The sequence below is a fragment of the Microplitis mediator genome, chromosome 4 (assembly GCF_029852145.1).
Source record: "Microplitis mediator isolate UGA2020A chromosome 4, iyMicMedi2.1, whole genome shotgun sequence".
NCBI classification, from domain to species: domain Eukaryota; kingdom Metazoa; phylum Arthropoda; class Insecta; order Hymenoptera; family Braconidae; genus Microplitis; species Microplitis mediator.
The window spans coordinates 16,287,263-16,304,596 of NC_079972.1; the positions used below are offsets into that span (position 1 = coordinate 16,287,263).

The 17,334-nt window shown below is 38.0% G+C and overlaps 3 protein-coding genes across 4 annotated transcripts; 2 read left to right on the forward strand and 1 right to left on the reverse strand.

Annotated features, from left to right (window-relative positions):
* The first annotated feature begins 31 nt into the window (after positions 1 to 31).
* LOC130666697 (uncharacterized) lies at positions 32 to 9,998 on the forward strand. Its single transcript, XM_057467917.1, has 2 exons — positions 32 to 998; positions 7,953 to 9,998. Exons 1-2 carry the CDS (start codon positions 984 to 986, stop codon positions 9,993 to 9,995), a joined length of 2,058 nt encoding a protein of 685 aa, XP_057323900.1. The 5' UTR covers positions 32 to 983; the 3' UTR covers positions 9,996 to 9,998.
* A 2,611-nt stretch (positions 9,999 to 12,609) lies between these two features.
* LOC130666699 (uncharacterized) lies at positions 12,610 to 15,058 on the forward strand. Of its 2 annotated transcripts, none has more exons than XM_057467920.1 (4): positions 12,610 to 12,843; positions 12,922 to 13,459; positions 13,529 to 14,610; positions 14,692 to 15,058. In XM_057467920.1, the coding sequence occupies exons 1-4, from the start codon at positions 12,712 to 12,714 to the stop codon at positions 14,818 to 14,820; spliced, it is 1,881 nt and encodes a 626-aa protein (XP_057323903.1). In that variant the 5' UTR covers positions 12,610 to 12,711; the 3' UTR covers positions 14,821 to 15,058. The 2 variants fall into 2 exon arrangements, with proteins under 2 accessions (XP_057323903.1, XP_057323904.1); XM_057467921.1 differs by lacking the exon at positions 14,692 to 15,058 and having other exon boundaries at positions 13,529 to 14,373; positions 14,460 to 14,595.
* On the reverse strand, positions 14,848 to 17,285 carry LOC130666702 (cytochrome b-c1 complex subunit 2, mitochondrial). The gene is made up of 7 exons (XM_057467924.1): positions 17,133 to 17,285; positions 16,640 to 16,788; positions 16,378 to 16,569; positions 16,078 to 16,294; positions 15,552 to 15,983; positions 15,240 to 15,461; positions 14,848 to 15,157 (listed from the first exon to the last, which is right to left on the reverse strand). Exons 1-7 carry the CDS (start codon positions 17,175 to 17,177, stop codon positions 15,074 to 15,076), a joined length of 1,341 nt encoding a protein of 446 aa, XP_057323907.1. The 5' UTR covers positions 17,178 to 17,285; the 3' UTR covers positions 14,848 to 15,073.
* Positions 17,286 to 17,334: the final 49 nt, after the last annotated feature.

Below are 17,334 nucleotides of genomic sequence, written 5' to 3' on the forward strand. Positions count from 1 at the left end.
ATTTATTTCAATAAAGTTTTACATCGGAATCATTGAGTATAAACGTTTCGTCGCTTACAGCGGGTAACGGATATCTCCCGAGATAAGAGATTGCGAACGCCGTCGTGGCTTGCAACTAGACATAACATCCGTCAAGGTATGAGTTCCGAGCCACGACGTTGTTCACACAATAACTCGAGATGCTGTGTCATCATATTTGTTAATTATATAAGCTGGTGCATAATGTAGCGGAGTTAGTCTTTTGACAAACTGCCCAGAGCACAGACCTACTTATTCTATCAATAAAAAACCCATTCTCTACCCCTTTGAGTTTTACTCTTTCCTTAAAAAACCGAAAGCGCGAGAAAGCTGCTACGGTCACATCCTCACTACTTCCAACCGAGAGCGCGTGAAAGCTGCTACGGTTCCTACTACCATCCTTAGCCGAAAGCGCGAGAAAGCAGCTACGGCCTTGACTCCGGAAATTACCATCCCTGTTCCATGCGCAAGAGGCGCGGTCGCAAGGCAGGTCGCCGTCTGCAATTCTGGCGGTTGCAAGGTCAGCTTAACCCGGTGTCGGGGTCTCCGCCCCAAGTAAACGGTAAATCCGACGGTCCGCGTGTTGCGTCCGAGGAAGTATTGCTCGGTACGCGTTTAGTGTTGGTCGTTCCGCGTAGTGCCGATCACATCGTCGAAGCTGCCGCTCCGATACTCGAGTCCGAGAGTATCCCAGCTCCAGGAAGTCCCGGAGAGGGTCCCTTGGATTTCATAGTGGAACCACCATCAGATTGTCCACCAGCCTTCTGGACAGGAATCACCGACGGCTGGGGACTAACCGAGATCAACCTGCCAGCAATAAACCAACCCCCGGGAGGAACCATTCCATTCCGTGACCCTAGGTACGGGTATTATTCCGAGGAGCACTTCCGGCGGACAGGAAGTGACGACTATCCACCGCTAGAGGCTAAGAACCTAGAGAAAAAGGGAATAGTTTGGGGTGACCTATGGGGCCCTTAAAGGTACGTGCCTAAAGTAATTCAGAGAAATTTAAAAAGTAATTAAAAGGAGCTTAACAGTCGGCGCATCAGGGGTCCATCGACACCCTAACGTCGCCAGCCTGGTAGATCTTTAATAACAAACCCCGAGGAAATTTTGGGATGTAACAATGGTGCTGTGACCAGGATACTGATAAGCTCATTTTAGTTGTTTTTTTTTCTCTTTTTCTTTTCATTAATTTATTTATTAGGTGATTTTCTCTGTGAAGTGTTGTGCGTTTACGATTTACGGTGAAAGTTACAATGAACAAGTGTTGCTACGGACTATTTTATTATTAATATTCAAATTTCTCTCCGTTCCCATCGCGAATCTTATTATTGTGATGGCGGTTAGAAGAACTAATCTAATTACGGGTCTAGTGATAAAATTACTAAAGTAAACTAGCCTTATAAATTAATCAAATTATTAAAATCAAGTATTAAACATGAAATCGATTAAATTCATGGCAAAGCGGTCGATTTAACATATCTAGCTAATGGATTTCGCAATTTGTAGGAAATTTCAATAACTTTAGAACACGAGCTCTTAGAAACCGAACAAATTAGCTTTATTCGTTTTTTTTAATTTTTCGCGAAAATGGATCTAAAAAAACCCATGACAGAAGAAGAGCTCCTCGAATTACACGATCGTTTAGAGGCTCAATGCGTAGCCCAAAGCAAGAAGGAGGCGGATTTAGAGGCCCGCGAAAGTTTGATTAAATCCCGACTGGCTGATTTAACGACACGAGAACAGGAGCTCGAGTGCGAAATAAACTCGCGACTTCGCGATCGCGAATCAGTACTTAGGAGAATGGAAATTGAACTTGGAGAGCGAGAAATGGAAATCCAACAACGCGAACTTGCTTTAATAAATAATTCAGAAAGTGACGAAACCGTGCGGAGACGCGAAGTCGAATACGAACACCGGATGCAGAAACTCGAGCGACGTGAAGCCGAATTGGAGCACCGGACGGATGAGCTCTCGCGGAAGGAGGCAGAATCAGGAAATCTTTTGCTTAATGCTAGAAACATTCAACTTGAGCATTTAGAGACCCGCGACGGCGCGCTAAATAGTCGCGAGATTGCTCTAAATGATCTCGCTAGAATACTATCTGAAAAAGAGGATAAATTAAATAGAAAGGAGTTAGAACTCGAGGCTCAAGATAACGAGCTGCAGGAAAATGCGGAGTTGTTGCAGAACTGGGCCCGTGAGCTCAAGCAATATAAATCAAATTCTTCGAAATCGCCTTCTGCCGTAGAATCATTAAAGAGAGAAATTGCTCAACTTAAAATCAGCACGCCGAATTCAACCCCGAACGCCACTCCGATCGACTCGTCAACGGGCGCGAACATCACTATTAAGGACGCGTTATCTTACGTTCCTATGTTCGATGGCTCAAGTTCCACGGTATCGGATTTTATCAGATCCTGCAGACGCGCTTGCTCTATGCTACCATTAAGCGCTGAGTTTATGTTCTTGACCCTCGTGCGTCAAAAATTTAAAGGCGAGGCGCGGACTGCGGTAGAGAGTATGGATTACAGCAATATGCAAGAATTCGATAACCTTTTGCGATCTGTTTTCGACCGGCGTCGATCGGCAAATCAATATAAAGCTGACATGGAAAATATCTTCATGAGATCAGATGAAAACATCGTTTCTTATGTTAATCGAGCGCGTACGATCTATCGAGATATAATGCATGCGGAGAGATCTGAACGCGGTGATTTGTCCGTGACAGAGACTCTCAAAATTGAAAAGGATGCAATTTCCGCTTTCCTTAATGGCATTCCTACGCTGCTCCAGGTTCAATGTATGCTTAGACCTCACGAAAATTTAGAGCAAACTTACGCGTCAGCAATAGACGCTTTTAAAAACCAGGAAGCTAATAATAAACGATTCGGTATTCGAGTACCAGCTCCATTAGCTGCTCAGCCTATTGCATCGGTCGCTCATATTCAGGGTAATCGACGTAATGACACTAGTAACAAATCCGGTAGGCCTCCGAAGAAGGACCTCAAATGCTCGTTTTGCGGCGGTCGTTATCACGTCGAGGAACAGTGCTATAAGAAGCTCATACCCGGATTTGTTCCTAAAAACGGTAATACTGTCCCTAATAATAACAATAACAGGGGTAATTCTAATGTTCAAAATCGTGGTAATAATTCGGGTAAAACTGGTGAAGACAAGGGTCGGGACCCTTCAAAATCCCGCAACCAGAAACCCGAAAAAAACAAAGACCCGTGCCCTTGCTGCGGTAACACTAACCATGGCTTGGCTACTTGTATAAAGTTTTCGACTTTGATCCAAACCCGATTTGGACAATCGGTAAACTCGAATCTCCCGGGGAAAAACACCGTCGGGACCCACGGGAGTCCAAACGATTATCAAAACCCGCCGGAAAATCTGAACAAACAGTCAACATCTCAACAGTAAGAATAAATTTAAAGAAAACAAAGGCACCCGCAATTTTAGTAAAAAGTATTGATATTAAAAATTCGATAACTGTTATGCTCGATACCGGTTCCGAAGTAAATTTAATAAAAATCGGTGCCTTAAGTAAACCACAATCAATCGACGAAAACTCTAATCTGGCCTTATTGGGTATTAATAAAAACCCAGTGTATACAATAGGGAAAACCTATGTAGAATTATTTGGCTACGAGATTGAATTTAATGTAGTAGAAAATAACTTCTCAACAGCCCACCCTGCTATATTGGGTGCAAAATTTTTCAACGATTATGGCGCTAGAGTTTTCTTCGATTGCAAGTTATTCACATTCTATGACATTGAAATACCATTTTTCGAAACTGAGGATTTTAAATTGCCTCCAAGATCCGTATCTGTTATAAACGTTAAAACTACTGCTGATTCCTTTGACTATGGGTACGTGCCACGTATATATTGCGCCACCGAGGTCGAAATAGGCGGTACCTTCGAGATCAATGACAACGGTAATACACTGCTGCGGGCGTACAATAATTCGGACCACGAAGTTCTAATTCCAAAACCTGTCATTAATTTGAGGCCCTCATTCTGGGTGGACGAAAGCGATTTTTTATTAAAACCAGTAAAGTTAATCGATGATTTCCAATGCGAGCTTAATTCCAATTTATCGGCTGAAGGAGCCTCTTGCAGCAAAGCAATAAGGGCTAATAACCAAAATAGTATTAATTCACGGCGGGTCAAAGACACTTCGTCTGACGCCGGAAAAACTCCAGAAATTAGTGAATCTAAAGTATTTAAAATTTCTGCAGAATTGCCAGAGCGAGCGCAAAAAGTATACGACTCTGTGCATCTTACTGATAAATTGGCAAACTGGCAACGCACGGAAATCAGAGATTTAATATGTAACAACCACGAGTTGTTTTATTTGCCTGAGGAAAATCTTGGTTCAACAAACGAGATTTTGCATCGGATAATTACAACTGACGATCAGCCAGTTTTTAAAAAACAATATCGCTTTCCTCCAATACACAAAGAGGAAATCTCAAAGCAGGTAAAAGAGTTGGAGAAAAAGGGTATTATTAGACCTTCGGTGTCCGGCTACTGTTCTCCAATATGGATCGTCCCCAAAAAGGAAGATTCATTTGGCAACAAAAAGTGGCGGATGGTAATCGATTTTAGAGATTTAAACGATAAAACTTATACCGTCGTTTACCCTACGCCAAATATTATTGAAATCATTGATCAAACCGGTAAAGCAAAATATTTCTCAACTTTTGATTTGGCGAGTGGCTTCCACCAAATAAAAATCCACCCAGACGACATCCATAAAACAGCTTTCTCCACACCGGACCAGCATTATGAATTTTTACGAATGCCGTTTGGGTTGAAAAATGCCCCTCCGACATTCCAAAAGCTAATGAATAAGGTGCTAGCGGGAATGCTGGGTAAGGGTGTATTCGTCTACATGGATGATATCGTCACTTATTCGGACACTTTCGAGGAACACGTCGCCATAATAAAAGAATTATTCGCGAGATTACGGAAAGCGGGTCTACAATTGCAGCCTGATAAATGTAATCTGCTTAGAAATGAGATAAATTATTTGGGCCACATAATATCCGAGTATGGCGTTAGGCCCGATCCAAAGAAAACTAACGCCGTAAAAAATTTCCCGGTACCAAATTCAGTAAGGAAAATCCGAGAATTTTTAGGCCTCACTGGCTATTATCGTAGATTCATCGATAACTATGCTAAAATCAGTAAGCCTCTAACTTCTCTGTTGCAAAAAGACGCTACGTTCGAATGGGGAAACAGTCAAATGGAAGCTTACGAAACGCTTAAAAATAAACTAATAGAATCACCAATTTTGCAATTTCCGGATTTCTCTCGTGAATTTTTAATAACAACGGATGCATGCGATTACGGCATCGGAGCTTGCCTAAGTCAAGGAGAAATTAACAAGGACAAGCCAGTGTCCTTTGCATCGCGATTATTGAACTCGGCAGAACGCAACTACTCTACGATAGAGAAAGAAATGCTCGCGATAGTTTATGCCGTGAATAAGTTTCGACCATATATATATGGGAGCCATTTCACTTTGGTAACCGATCATCGGCCTCTTACGTGGATAAATTCGGTAAAATCACCAAATTCTCGTATAGTGAGATGGCGCTTGAATATGGGAGATTATACTTATAAAGTAGTGTACAAGCCGGGCCGCGTGAATTCAAATGTAGATTCTCTTTCGCGCAATCCGGTTGACGATCCGGATGAGCTCGCGAGAGCCGCGCCTATTCGTAAAAATTTGCGCGAAGACGTCGAGACTACTCCGAGCGAAACTAGTGAGGAAGAACCAACGTCGAAGGGTAAACGGGTGCGTAAACCGTATAATCTCCGTCGGAAAACTCGAGCTCTTAACGATACCCGCACGGATAGTAGTAGCTCGGAAACAGAGCTTTGCAAAAATAAATCCCCACCAGTTCATTATGTCTTTAAACCACGACAATGGCCCATACCGCCACCGGCACCGCTCATGCAGGAGGCTAGAGGAATAAATGAACCGAGACCATCAAGGGCGCCTCAATCACCGACCGTTTCTGACAGGGAGTGTACAGACACGGCCGATGAGGGAGGTGAAATGGTCTGCGCCGATGAAGAGCAAACAGACACGGCCGACGAAGGAGGTGAAATGGTCTGCTCCGACAATGAGCAAACGGACACGGCAGACGAAAGGGGGGAAATCGATCGGGAACAGAGTCTAGGCCCACAATCGATCTGTGGAGTGGACGTGCCCCTACCCCCCTCGGACGAATCTGGCGACGGAGGGGTTGTGGACGACCCACAGGTAGGGAATGGAGAAGACAGAATGGATGTCGATGTGAGTGATGAGCAGATAGCGGATGTTCAGTCAGATGAATCGTCCGAGGATAGCGCGTCGGAAGGGGGGGACGGTGATAACCCAGCGGGGCTTGAACGACCACCGCGAATGGGCCATCGTTTCATAACACCTCAAACTCGTGAAATAGCACCAGACGTACGTGAGACACGCGACCGATTATCAATGCAGCCCGACAACGTATTAATATTCGTTAATGTAAAAGGAGAACCGTGTGACGATGGGAGCCGCGAACTCGCCAATACCTTACAAATTCCAGATCAATTAACCTTTTGCCATTCCACTGTAATTCCTTACAAAGGGAACAAACGCTGCATTTTGGCAGTTCCCAAGTACAGAAATGTAGATCGGATTTCCGTCGAGGATATCCGTGAAACCTTGATAAGAGCATGTAATACTGTAGGCGAAATTGGTTTACAGTCTTTTAGCGTAGCTAAGACAACAAAAATAGACGAATTAAATTGGTTGACCATCCAACACGAATTAATCGATGCCTTTTCAGATACGGGCGTTAAGATAACTATCTGTCTCAATCTAGTACGAATTCCAACAGATATCGAAAAACTAGAAATCTTAAAAGAATACCACGGGTCAGCCGTCGGAGGCCACAAAGGTATGACCAAAACATATAAAAGAATACGTCAAAATTTTTACTGGCCCAAAATAAAGCACGATGTCATCGATTATATTCGGAAATGTTTGGATTGTCAACTAAAAAAACTGGTTAGAGTGAAAACAAAGCAACCAATGGTCCTCACGGATACCCCCGACGCAGGATTCGATAAAATTGGACTAGATATTATGTATCCTACGCACGTTTCCTCGTCCGGTAATAGATACATTCTAACCATCCAGGATTTGCTAACTAAATTTTCTATGGCAATCGCTTTGGAGCATGCGACGGCAGTCGATGTAGCGCATGCTCTAGTAAACAGATGGTTCTGTTATTTTGGGCCACCAAAGGCCATATTAACGGACCAAGGTACTAATTTTTTATCTAGTTTATTAAAAACCATAGCGAAAAAATATAAAATTAAGCAGTATCATACAACTGCTTATAGTCCTCAAAGTAATGGTTCGGTGGAAAGATCTCACCATGTATTACAAGAATACATAAAACAATGTATAAACGAGGAGGAAGACTGGGATGAAGTCCTCGACTTAGCCTCATTTTCCTATAATGTCAGTGAACATGAAGGCACAGGCTTCACTCCATACCAATTGGTTTTCGGGAAACTACCCCGTCTTCCTTCTCGATTAGGAACCATTGAGGAAAATAACGAAACATATGCGGGATATTTACAACAATTATTCAGACGCATAAGCGAAACAGAAGCAGTTGCGAGGGAGAATTTAGGTAAAGCAAAAGAAAGGTCGAAATTTTATTACGATAAGAAAATAAACCCTCAAAACTTTAGACCTGGAACTAGAGTATTCTTGTTACGGGAACCTAGGAAGGGTAAAGGCGATCCGCAATATACTGGTCCGCATGAAGTTATCGCGCTAGGGTCAAACGAAACGGCTGAAATAGAAATAAATGGGGAGGTGAAGTTAGTACACCTCAACAAATTAAGAATCTCACGAATCTAATTTCAGATGGCCGGATCAATTGTCCTTTTGCTGGCGACCCTTCACCTTTCCCGGGCTTTAGTAGGATTCGACTGTGGTGGATCCTCAATGAATACTTCGACATTATCGCTGTTGGATGTGGGAGATTGTAAACTATCAAACCGACCGTTACAAAATGAAAAAGTTAACATTTACTTATTACAACCCGCGGAAATTATTCACGTTCACGTAATAGAATGTAAGATCCTTATAAACCGGCACATACAATATTGTGGTTGGCATTCATACTCTTCCGCAGTCTTATACGGGAGAAGAGAATATTATTTAGAAATAGACTATAATAAATGTAAAAGAATGCACGAAACAAATTCGGTCTGGCTATTCGATCGAGTACCGTTCTACGATCTTAAAATGAATCATACATCTCACCGAACGGCCCAACTGGCAGGTAGCCAAAGTATGGGAGGGGATTGTACCACGGGAACATACAGCGACGAGTACGGCACATGGAGTAATGTAGTTGTCGACGCGTTATTCGAGATAACAATTTCCGAGTACGAAACGTCTCTAAATACAAAAACGAACCAAGTGTTATTACGATCAGGAACGCGATGCGACGCGGAAAAACTCACTTGTATAACTAGCGAAGGTATGTCCGCGTTTTGGAGTGAAGTGCCGAAAGACTCATGCTTGATGAAATATGCCCAATTATACCAAGGACCAGCCACGAGGATAATCGGAGAAGACAACTTTCCGGATGTCTATTCACTCACCACCGAGGACATTACTTTCGCTCTCGCGCAGAAAGGCACCCTGGAGGTCTGCGGACACAATGTCATAAAAACCGAGCACCCGAAGCTGTTTATCGTGGTGGTCAAAAATGCGGGTTTTACATTGTCCGTTGAAACAATCAAGACCGAAGACATGGACATTTTTGCGTACATAAACAGTAAATTCGTGTACGTAGAAAAGTTTATTCGTCAGCAGCTTCACAACCTTTACCACGACGTGCTCATCAAACGCTGTGAACTAGAGCGGGCGGTGCTCATGAATGCACTCGCACTTTCATCATTGACTCCCGACGAATTCGGCTACGCCTTAATGAAAGGTCCAGGCTATTACACCACGGTTGCTGGAGAACTTGTTCATATCACGAAGTGTGTCGCATCACCAGTACGAGTTCGCGAAACCGAGCAATGTTACCAGGAGCTCCCGGTAACTTACAATAATAAAAGTTATTTCTTAACTCCAAAATCCAGAATATTGGTGCAAAGAGGCACCTTAATTGAATGCAATACAATACTGCCGGTAGGCTATTTCATAGATGGGGTATGGTTTCATATAACCCCGCAAGCAATTCGGGCACCATCTCCTCAGCAGCTGCAACCATTGACAGCACCAACCTGGAATTACGACAATCCGGAGCACCTGGCTACGTCAGGGATCTACTCGCAAAAAGACTTGGAAAAATTGCGAAACCGTATCATGTTTCCAGCCGAAAAACCGGCACTTCTCAATGCTTTGGCTATGGGGGCAGCAGGTCGAGTAATACCGGCGGGAAGTGTCAATGTCCTGGGTCTGTTTGACGAAGAAGCACTGGAAAAATTGGCAACCAGCACCGGAGAAAGGATATGGCGAAGCCTCGTCGATTTTGGATCAGTCACAGCGGGTATCCTGTCAATCATGCTACTATTACGGCTGTTCAAATTCGTGGTCGACACAATCTTCCACGGGTACGCATTATACTGCATACACGGTTGCAGCGCACTCTTGTTAACGGCTATATGGGACACCTTAGCTAATCTCATCCTTCACCATCATCACCACCGCAGGAGACAAAGCGACGAGGAAAACCAGGTAATACCACCGATACCCCGAGCAAGGTCAATACTCAATATCATCGATGAAAACTCAGACGGCCAAATCTCGGCTCCACCAAAGGAATGGTCCTTTAAAAATTTATCTAAGCAGTTGGGACATCAACAACTGGAGGATCAACAACAGGAAGATCAAGCGCGTACGTGTTTAAGTAGAGAGACACTGTACAGACTTAGGAATAGGGATCCGTAAAAACGGGTCGTATGGCCAGATCGAACGGTATGAATGTAGTGAGTACGGAACGATTAACTTTAGAATTTAAAAAGATAATTCACAAGGAAGTGATTGCTGGAGTCAGATAGCAGACTTCACAAAATAAATAGTAGTAGAACAAATTTAACCATATACTCTTTATCTTATTATTCTATATATCTTTTTTTTTGTATTATTACCAAACGGTTAGATTGAGAGGTATCGAATTAACATTTATGCTTGCTAGTTATTACATAGAGCTTTCTACGCAATTTATACATATAGTGAAAAGGCTGAACGCTCGAAAAATACGTTTTTTTTATTTTTTTTGCTTGTAGCATTATATTTCAGAATTTACAAAGTAGCCAGATATGCATATATATATATCAAAAAAAAAAAAAAAAAAAAAAAAAAATATATATAATAATTGTTAAGTAAATTTAGAACCTAGGTTATAAGAAATTAAAATGTATCACGCTACATCTCGAGTATAGGACAACGGGACGACGATTAATAATTTTGAATTATATAGAAGCAATTGAAAGGAATGAATTGAGTTTGTATCGAATCACGATAATTTGTTTTTTTGTCATTCGGCATGATCGTAATTTAAATTTTACACAAGTCGCACTGCTTCTATGGAAGCACTGCGGCTTTCTTAGGTCGGGAGGTGTGACGTTCTCGTCTGATTTCATCTATAAAAAAAAATTTTTAATTATTTATTTCAATAAAGTTTTACATCGGAATCATTGAGTATAAACGTTTCGTCGCTTACAGCGGGTAACGGATATCTCCCGAGATAAGAGATTGCGAACGCCGTCGTGGCTTGCAACTAGACATAACATCCGTCAAGGTATGAGTTCCGAGCCACGACGTTGTTCACACAATAACTCGAGATGCTGTGTCATCATATTTGTTAATTATATAAGCTGGTGCATAATGTAGCGGAGTTAGTCTTTTGACAAACTGCCCAGAGCACAGACCTACTTATTCTATCAATAAAAAACCCATTCTCTACCCCTTTGAGTTTTACTCTTTCCTTAAAAAACCGAAAGCGCGAGAAAGCTGCTACGGTCACATCCTCACTACTTCCAACCGAGAGCGCGTGAAAGCTGCTACGGTTCCTACTACCATCCTTAGCCGAAAGCGCGAGAAAGCAGCTACGGCCTTGACTCCGGAAATTACCATCCCTGTTCCATGCGCAAGAGGCGCGGTCGCAAGGCAGGTCGCCGTCTGCAATTCTGGCGGTTGCAAGGTCAGCTTAACCCGGTGTCGGGGTCTCCGCCCCAAGTAAACGGTAAATCCGACGGTCCGCGTGTTGCGTCCGAGGAAGTATTGCTCGGTACGCGTTTAGTGTTGGTCGTTCCGCGTAGTGCCGATCACATCGTCGAAGCTGCCGCTCCGATACTCGAGTCCGAGAGTATCCCAGCTCCAGGAAGTCCCGGAGAGGGTCCCTTGGATTTCATAGTGGAACCACCATCAGATTGTCCACCAGCCTTCTGGACAGGAATCACCGACGGCTGGGGACTAACCGAGATCAACCTGCCAGCAATAAACCAACCCCCGGGAGGAACCATTCCATTCCGTGACCCTAGGTACGGGTATTATTCCGAGGAGCACTTCCGGCGGACAGGAAGTGACGACTATCCACCGCTAGAGGCTAAGAACCTAGAGAAAAAGGGAATAGTTTGGGGTGACCTATGGGGCCCTTAAAGGTACGTGCCTAAAGTAATTCAGAGAAATTTAAAAAGTAATTAAAAGGAGCTTAACAGTCGGCGCATCAGGGGTCCATCGACACCCTAACGTCGCCAGCCTGGTAGATCTTTAATAACAAACCCCGAGGAAATTTTGGGATGTAACATATGTAATTTCATCCTGTTTTTAATGCTGGCAAAAAATTTTCAGTTTATAAATTTAAATAAAAAAAAAAAAATTTTAATTTAAATAATTTTGACATTATTATTGAGTTGCATATATTATAGATTTTAAATAATATGATTAAAAAAAAAAATATATATTTTTTGACTCACCCACTGTGGATGTTGTCTTGCCTATTAAAATAAATCAAATTTCTGACAGCAACAGAGGCTCGACATATTTATTTGGACTGAATTAATAAAACTATCGGCCGATATTATTATATTTTTAAACACATACAGAATGCACATTTTTCTATATTAATTTTAAAATCTCAACAAATTTATGATGAAAGTCTCTATTATGACACGATTTTTTTTTAATAGACATGTCAGAAAATCTTTGAATTAAAACACTAAAAGTTGTTGATAGAACTAAATAATTAATACAATATAACTTAAATCTAACGGTTTTAATATTTGTATTTATGACAATCAACAATAAAACATATTTTAGTATGCAGCGTTATATTTAGTATTTAGCTGTTATCTCATTTTAAATGTAAAATTTAAAAATTTTGCACATGCGTAGTGAGATTTTTCTCTGTCTATGCCTCTCTCACACTTTTCTGATACTTGTATATACGTACCACGTACGTATAGTAGCATACGGTATCAATAATTTTCTAATTTATCGATATATAATATGTAGGAAATCTGTTTTTGTACGAGGCAGTAATATAATAATTATTATTTTAAAGCGCAACATGCAGCACGTGGCTAAATAGAAGCTAACTTAATTCACTTAAATCTGCTGTAGTTGAATTTTTTTATTACTATTAGTTGTTATAATTATTACAATGGCTAAATTACATTCATATTATACGTTATGTCCATTGATAGACCAACAATCTTTATTAGGAGTTGAAAAAGATTCGGATTCAGGATGTGCTATAATTACATTAGGCCGAAATATTGCAATTCGTTATAAGGTTAGTTTTTAATAAACACTATTACTTGTAATTAAATTTTTTAATTATTATTATTTTTATTTATTTATTTTTTTTCAGCTTGATGATTCCAAACAAGTAAGTAGTTGGTCTAGCAAAAAACGTTTTACGTCTCAAGTAATATATGATGAAAAAAGTAATCATTATGCCGCAATATTTAACGAAAAATACATTGAAATTTGGGATAAAAATGAAGTTGACTTGGATAAATTAAAAAAGTATAAATTCAGCGATTCATTTTATGCAATTATTACATTGGAAAATAATTCACCGGTGTTAGTAAAAGAAAATGGAGCTACAGCATCATTAAATTGGGCATTGGATAATCGTAACACTTGGTCTTCAAATAAAGGATTTTTAAAACCTAGTGAAAAATTTATCGATTGTAAATTGATTCAGGTTAACAATAAAACATATTTATGTGCTTTAACTAAAATAGCTACGAAATTAAATTATATCGTGGTGGAACTTGAAGATGAAACTTATTTAGAAAATAATAATCAAACAATAACAAGGATTGAATTAAAACGAAAATCTGAACGACTTGTTGGTCATGTTATACGTCAAGATAAAAATAATGCATATCTTTTAACTCTCTGTACGTACTTGATATATATTTTTTTATTTATTTATTTATTTATTTATTAATTATTGTTATTTTTAACAGGGTCACATGGTCGACTTTATAGTTATCCATTGACATGTTCATCGTCTGAACCACCACCTGGAACATTAATAAGTGTTTTTTCGTTTATAAGTACTAATCATCCAGTTGCAATGATATCTTTAAATGAAGCTACAATTGCTGTATATGCTGCTGATGCTAATGAAGAAGGTGCTATATTATCAATATACAATATTGAATTTAAGCTTGTAGAAGCAACTCAAAAACTAAAACTTTATACTAAAGATGCTAAACTCTGGTGTATTGACGATAAATTATTACTTGCGGCCAATCGTCATCTAGCTGTTGCTCCATTTAAATTGGCATCACAAAAAATGGATACAATGCTTGGTTCATCATTGAGGTTTAATAATAATAATAATAATAATAATAAAATTTACAAGTCAATAGATAATGATAATGACATTATTGAGATACGAGAAACAGTAATCGCCAATTGGGATAATTCATCCACTAATAATGTTTCTGTATTGTCAAATAAACTATTGACAATAAATAAAGGTTTATCATCAGATAATATCATTAAACAAATAAATATTTTGTTAAATGAAGGAGCTAGTGATGCAGCTATACATCAAACTCTTATGCCTCAACTTATTGAATCAAATGATATTAAATCTATATTGTGGTGTATTAATAATTTTAAAGATTTGCCAGAAAAAATATTAGTTGATTTATTGGCATTTGGACTTAGAACAAATGATGAAACATTTTCACAAACTATTCAAAGTAAAACATCAACTTTTGATAATGAATCATCTATAATAACTAAATATAAATTTTTAGATACAATATTTAAACAAACATTTTCTGATTTATCATTACTAGTATGTATTAAATCTACATTAACTTTTATTGAGATTCTTACAATAATTGATTATATTATTGAAAAATTAAATTTTTATGAAAATAGTAATGATAATTTAATTGATAAACAAAGCGATAAACATCTTTATGAATGGGTTAGTCTATTACTTGATTCACATTATCAACATTATTTATTGTCTCAGGATACTCAAGTTATTGTAATTCTTAAAAAATTACATGCCATTATAAACGATCATGTAAGTTTATAATATTATCATATATATATATATATATAACTTAAATCATTTAATTATAATATCATTATCATTATTTTTCAGTTTCAAATATTTAAAGATATACAAGATCTCAGACCAATGCTACAACGTATTATCAACGGAAAATCTTTAAAACCCTCTCGTAAAGATTTTAATAAATTTTATTCCATTGAACAAATAAAATTGTATTAATAAATTAATTAAATAAATAAACATGTATAATTAACGATTAATATTTTATTATTATGTACACAATTACATTAATTGTAATTGGATTTTTGATCATCCTTATCAACAGATGACATTTAATATGTGTATTATTTTCATTGTTACATTTTATTATCATATAAATAACAATAGTTACGGTACTATTAATGGTGATTTATTATTATTATTATTATTATCGTTTTTTTTTTTTTTTTTTTTTTTTTCACTTCTACTATGTTTAATTTAATTGATCTATGTGCGGAACTGTTGAAAGGTTGCCAATGGCTGCCATAGAAATTTTGCCACTGAGTTTTCCAGCCGCCTAATTATGATAAATAAAATAAACAATTAATATTGAGTTTTACATAATTTTAATTTTGACAGATTATAATAATAATAATTACCTTTTTAACATCTGTTGATGAAACTTTATCAACTTCAGCAGCAAGAGAAGTACTAGACACTGGACGTCCTTTAAATAATGTTTGCTGAGCAAGATTTTCCAATTGACTTGTATTATTATCACTGGCATATAAAATTGATGCTTTCAATTCGGTTTTTCCTCGAGCAATGTCAGCGTCAGTGATATTCGGAGAGCTCATCCATTTGTAAGCTGCTTTGGTAATCTTAAAAAAAAAACGTTACATAATAATAATAATAATACTTAATCTTTTTTTTTTTTTTTTAATATAAAATACTCGATTGGTCATTATTACCGGTCCAGCAACATTAGCAGGCGCCTGGATAATAATTCCAAAAAGTCCTGAATCAGAATAACTGGCATTAAAAGCAGAAATAGCAAACGGATCATTGCCAGCTGCTGAAATAACACTTCGCTGCAATGGAGCTGTTGTTGTTCCCCACTTAATATGAGGGCCAGTACCAGCAGCTTGTTGTAATATAGCAAATGCTAACGCATCTTTGTCATTATTAAAACCTGAACCCTCGACAGCTAGTGCAACACTGGCAATAGGAGAATTACGTTCTTTACGTATTTCTCCACCATAATATTTAGCTGATGATGGATTTCCATCGCCTGATCCAACATTTAAAGTATTTGCAAAGCTAGATAAGTCTGACAATGATATACCAGTACCTACTACAGCACATCTTGGTCCTGTAAACCAGGTATTGACAAAGTGCTGCAACTAATTATTTAAAAAAAAAAAAAAAAATTTCAAGTATTACATTTTTATTTACTATTATTAAAAAAAAAGTATATACATACATTTAAATACTTACACTTTCGGATGGTATTTTATCAATATGACGTTTTGGAGAATACAAAGAGTAACCCAAGCCAGTACGATAAGCTGCTTTGTGTAAAAGTTCAAGTAATCGTGTTGCTTCAGGAATTGTTGAAAGTTCATAACGTAATCGCGGTGATAAATCATTTATTTCCCATGGTTTAAATACCTGGCGTGTTGCTACGTCCTCTAAGAAATTGAGAGACTCATTTCTAAATTAATCGTAACAAAAAAAAAAAAAAAGTTAATAGCTATATTATTTTTTGATAATAATAATAATAATAATGTTACTTACAAATGATTACGAGTTACTTGAAGAGTATAAGCAATTGATTCACGATCACTTGTAGCAAATAAATTTCCACCAAGTTGTTGAATATTTCGGGTAATACCGAATGTTGTTGCACGAGATGTTGTAAGCCCTGCTGCTAATCGTAAAACATGTGAGATACCTTGAGTATCATAAGTTTCATTCCGTGGTCCAGCTCTGTACATAATAATAACAATAGTAATAATAATAATTATTATTATTATAAAATATCAATTGGAAATCTTACTTAAAGACAATTGACACTTGAGTCACTGGACTATTGTTGTCAAGTGCAGCAACAGTAATTTTATTACTTAAAACTTGGGAATCAGCAATAGTAGTAGCTGCTGGTGAAATATTTGCAGCTTTTGCTGCTGCAGCTGTATAATTTCTTACCTAAAAGTTAAAGAATATTTAAAATCGCTTTATAAAAAAAAAAATATTCATTTCTTGGAATTATAGTTAAAAAATGAAATGAAATGATAATTACGTAACTTTGAAAAATTTAAGTATAATCAAAATTAATATTAAAGGTAAACTTAGTAATGCTTTATTGTATTAATTAATGATTTTAAAAATTATTATTAAACTTAAAATGTCTACGGTTTTACATAACGCTCAACTTTAAATTTAAAATATGTAATATATACTTATAGAAAAAAAAAAAAAAAATGTAAACACAGATATGTATTAAAAATAAAATTTTTTTAAAAACTAGGATTGTTAATTACTATACTTACTGATGAATTGCGTAAAATAGGAGAACGTACTGCAGAACAAGCCATTTTTAAAATGTTAAAAAAGCAAGAAGATCCCTTTATTTTCGTTTAATGCAGTACATGCAGTGAAAGGTAGATCGGGTGGATTGTATCGGCCATTGAAAATACACAAAATAATGACAACGAACGTTGTTAAAAATTAACTATCGGGGTCGAAACTTAT

What these genes read in the sequence shown, in the direction of transcription:
- LOC130666699 (XM_057467920.1), top strand. Translation starts at nt 12,712, where the DNA reads ATGGCTAAATTACATTCATATTATACGTTATGTCCATTGATAGACCAA. An exon ending in ATATTGCAATTCGTTATAAG is followed by an intron (nt 12,844 to 12,921) that starts GTTAGTTTTTAA and finishes ATTTTTTTTCAG; the next exon opens with CTTGATGATTCCAAACAAGT. An exon ending in ATGCCATTATAAACGATCAT is followed by an intron (nt 14,611 to 14,691) that starts GTAAGTTTATAA and finishes ATTATTTTTCAG; the next exon opens with TTTCAAATATTTAAAGATAT.
- LOC130666702 (XM_057467924.1), bottom strand. Translation starts at nt 17,177, where the DNA reads ATGGCTTGTTCTGCAGTACGTTCTCCTATTTTACGCAATTCATCA. An exon ending in CAAGTGTCAATTGTCTTTAA is followed by an intron (nt 16,570 to 16,639) that starts GTAAGATTTCCA and finishes TATTATGTACAG; the next exon opens with AGCTGGACCACGGAATGAAA. An exon ending in CAAGTAACTCGTAATCATTT is followed by an intron (nt 16,295 to 16,377) that starts GTAAGTAACATT and finishes CGATTAATTTAG; the next exon opens with AAATGAGTCTCTCAATTTCT.